Below are 3924 nucleotides of genomic sequence, written 5' to 3'. Positions count from 1 at the left end.
ACTGAGACAATGACATAATTACTCCAGCAACTTGAGAGGCTGATCTTCAGACATATTTTTTCCACCATGAGTTTGTCACTTGGACACAAAGGCTCATATGTAAAGCCTGAGGGTAAAAAATGTTGAAGATTTCTCCAGAGAGGGGAGTAAAATGATATGGAATGACCATATAGCTTAGAAGCCTTCACTCTGCAACACTTATAAATCCACAATCATACACTTTCACCTACTGCAGCCTTCATCTGGGATCATTGTTTGTTCCATTTATGCTCAAAGAAACACTTACCATGCCCACTTTGATTTCTTTCTTCTTGATGCTGAAGCTTTCTATGCTCTGGTGCTATTTAGTTATATCAAGGTGTTTGATATCCTTGACAGACAATGTATACCAGGATGGAGACATGGTGATCAATGTGTTCTTGCCCCTGTATACCTATCAAACCAAACTCACTGAAGGGACAGAGAACACAGACATTCATCAATGGTAAGTGTCTCCAGTCCTTTCATCCTAGTCCAAATTTTCAAGGTGTACATTTAATCTACTTTATCATTCCTTCTCAAGCAATTCCTTGTAGAAAGTGCTCCAGTTCCAAGCTTGAAATCACTTTTGTTAGATGTCTTCTGTTTGTATGGATAAAGACTGAGGACAAATACACTATCTAAGATATCTGTAACTCTTAATGATTCCATGCAGACAACAAATGATGTTACTTAGAAATATAACTTCAGGTATATGTACAGGTCAGTAATGAAAGTTGCTTCTACAAAAGAATTCCATCAAATACTTCCTTTGTATGTCCTAATATCAGTATTGACTGAGTGCTACTTTGTGTATCACATTTCTTGAGAGACCACCTACTGTATTTCATTATTTCAGACTCTTTGGAGGTCATGATTTTCTTCCAGGTGTTCCGCTGCCACACCCCTTAGTGCTATTAGGCAGTACAGTGACTAAAAGTGGACTGCTGTGATATTTCAATTCTCTCTAGTATGTGATTGATTAACATATAGTACATATTTTTTATTATAAATATGCTATCACTCCAGTAAGTGAAATAATTAATATAACAGTGATACAGACTTGCAGACATTATAAACGGGTGGCTTCTCTTTCTATGAGCATGGATAATGACACTGAGAGCAGTTATACCATCTCCTGTCAGAATCTTATGTGGCAGCTCTCTGCCTGTGTCTGTTGTGCATAGTGTTAAAGAAAGGTGTCAACAACAAAAGGTAAAAATTTTTGCTTAGAAGCTATCTTATTTCCCTCCAACACCTGTTGGCTGATATTTTAATATTCTTTTTCCCTTTATCCTGTTTGTCCCCTTTTCACCTTCTGTAACTCTGCTACTCACATATGCATGTTGGTACTGTCCTGCATATTTTACTCTCATTGCTGCTGCTCCTCACCAGTGCTTAGAGAGATCCAGCTCTATCAAACTTTAATGTTGGTTTTATGAGTTTTGACCTGCATTCCCTGGATTTCTCAATGCAATATTCAATATTTGTATGTGTTCAATTGGATAGTAATGTAGTTTTCCAGTTTTGAGGACATGCAGCAAATCTGCGTACTCAGAAGATGACACATAATTAACCCGGGTGTAAAATTATAGGCATTTTGTCTTGTTTTGTTCATGAATCAATCATAATGTTATACTTTCAGGGAGTAGAAAGTAATGCATTGCATAGACAATAAGGTGGCATGATATCAAATTGCATAAAATTTAGCATCTTGAATAATAAATCATTTGACAAAATCTGCAATTGCACTTTATATCAGTTGTGCTTTCTCTAATGCAAAGGTGTGTCCTTAGTGACAGCATTGTTAACCTTGCATGGTATTCTGCCTTCATATTTTATCCATAATTATCTTCCTGATTTGAAGTGAAGATTTGTCTTATTGCTGATTATGCCTACAATATTTTTTATGCTTCAACAGATTACATATGTACATATTATATTAAAATATATATTTTAGCATGTCTTACTATTCATTCTATTCCTTTATCTTTTATTTTTCAATGGCATGCCAAATATTTGTTTTGAAGGATTGTAAACTGATTATATGATTAGTGTGTGTTTTACATATTTTCTTGGTGCTGTGTTTAAATAGAAAGACTACGTGGAGATCATGAGTTTTCTGGATTAATAAAGGCATGTTTATATGTTATCCTCTAAGATCCATTGTTTCACTAGGCCTGGGGAGTTTAGTCAGGTTCCAATCCAGTTACAAATTCCCATTTGTTGAGCAAATATTAAGTCCAATGTGGTCTCCACTTGTTCTCTATGCACCTAATCCTAGTTATAATTTCACAATTGAAAAGTGTGTTCTTTTGTGATTCTGTTGTTTACTATTAAACACTGATTATATCTGATTTAAATATCTAACAGTGATTTATATATCTGTTAGTCTGTGTGTCTGTGTGTTTTTTCTGTTTGTCTGTCTATTCATCTGTGTACGGCATGAATACAACTGCATTTATTCCTCTGAACTCCATGTTCCTTGAGTCATGGTGTCTTATTCTCTGCTCTATAGACCAGGCTAGCTGGCAATAATGTTGTCCTGTATCTACATTTGATGTACTGTATAAATTCTGGATAACACAAGCCAGCTAATATATGTATGCTTGAAAATATGTGTGTGTATATGTGATTATATGTGAATCCATGTGTGAATGTCTTTGTACGGGTATGAATATGTATATGTGTGTAAATATATATTAGTGTGTTTTAAACAGTGCATCTGACTCTGTTTGAGAATGAGTGTACAACCATGTGTGTTTGTCTGTTGATGGTATATGTTTGTGAGTATAGTTGGATGTGGACATGGAGGAGTGTGTTTGTGTGTGTGTGTGTGTATGTGTGTGTGTGTGTGTGTGTGTATGTGTGTGTCCTTGTGTGTTTGTGAAGTTCATGGGAGAATTTCAAATGTTGTACTTAATATCTCATCTACTTTGAGACAAAGCACTTTTGTTGTTCATTTCTGAGCTTACCAAGATGGCAGGGCCATTGCCTTCTGGAATTTTCCTATGTGCTGTCCCATTTTTACATGAGAGTGCCAGTATAGGAAATGTTTACTATTTTATCCTAGATACATATATTCAAGTGCTAATGCATATCATTGGCCAGTATTTGCTCTCACAGTCAATTTCAGAGCTCACATGCACAGTGTAACTACTTTACCTAATTTGGATTTACTTTTTCTCCAGTGTTTTTTTTTAAATCATAGAAGGTAGATTTCTAGGAACATAGTATCTTTGTCATTCACATTAATAAATTTCTATCTTAAAGACTCTCCCCTCATGTAGAACAATTCTTTACCTTAAAGATTTTGATCCTCTTTTCCCCTTCTAGAATCCAGAACAACTTCATTTGAGTACTGAACTAATTTCGATTACAATATACTGTCTGCATGCTTCTTACTGTACACATAGCTTTATTTATAAAATCATTTTATTCAATTAATAAACATTGGTTTGTTTGGATGACAAGAACTTAAAGTACTAGCAGACAAAGTGAAGATGAACTCAGAAGATGGAAAGATTTTCTGTGCTCAAGGATCAGTAGGATTAATATATAGAAAGTAGACAGCTCATCAAAAGCAATCTACAGATTAAGCGCCATACTCAGAAAAATGCCCACACAGTTTGTCACAGATATAGAAAAAAAAAATTTCTCAACTTGACATGAAAAATCAAAAGAAAGAAAGAAAGAAAAAAAGAAAGAAAGAAAGAAGGGAGGGAGGGAGGGAGGGAGGAAGGAAAGAAGGAAGGAATGAAGGAAGAAAGAGAAAAAGAAAGGAAAAGGAAAGGGAAGAAAAGGAAAGAAAGAAAGAAAGAAAGAAAGAAAGAAAGAAAGAAAGAAAGAAGAAAGAAAGAAGAAAGAAAGAAAGAAAGAAAGAAAGAAAGAAAGAAAGAAAGAAAG

At 34.8% G+C, this 3924-nt stretch overlaps 1 protein-coding gene across 1 annotated transcript in view; it reads left to right on the top strand.

Moving 5' to 3' along the window:
* Positions 1–287: 287 nt before the first annotated feature.
* LOC114620603 (vomeronasal type-2 receptor 116-like) overlaps positions 288–3924 on the top strand; it is a 31032-nt gene continuing 27395 nt past the window's right edge. The window contains exon 1 of the mRNA XM_028766712.1: positions 288–484. Within this exon, the coding sequence (XP_028622545.1) occupies positions 288–484 (197 nt within the window). The remainder of the gene's footprint in view (positions 485–3924) is intronic.

The sequence above is a fragment of the Grammomys surdaster genome, unplaced genomic scaffold, assembly GCF_004785775.1.
Source record: "Grammomys surdaster isolate TR1022 unplaced genomic scaffold, NIH_TR_1.0 169, whole genome shotgun sequence".
NCBI lineage: Eukaryota > Metazoa > Chordata > Mammalia > Rodentia > Muridae > Grammomys > Grammomys surdaster.
The sequence above is the reverse complement of the archived record's forward strand: the minus strand, read 5'-3'. Positions and strand labels throughout refer to the sequence as shown.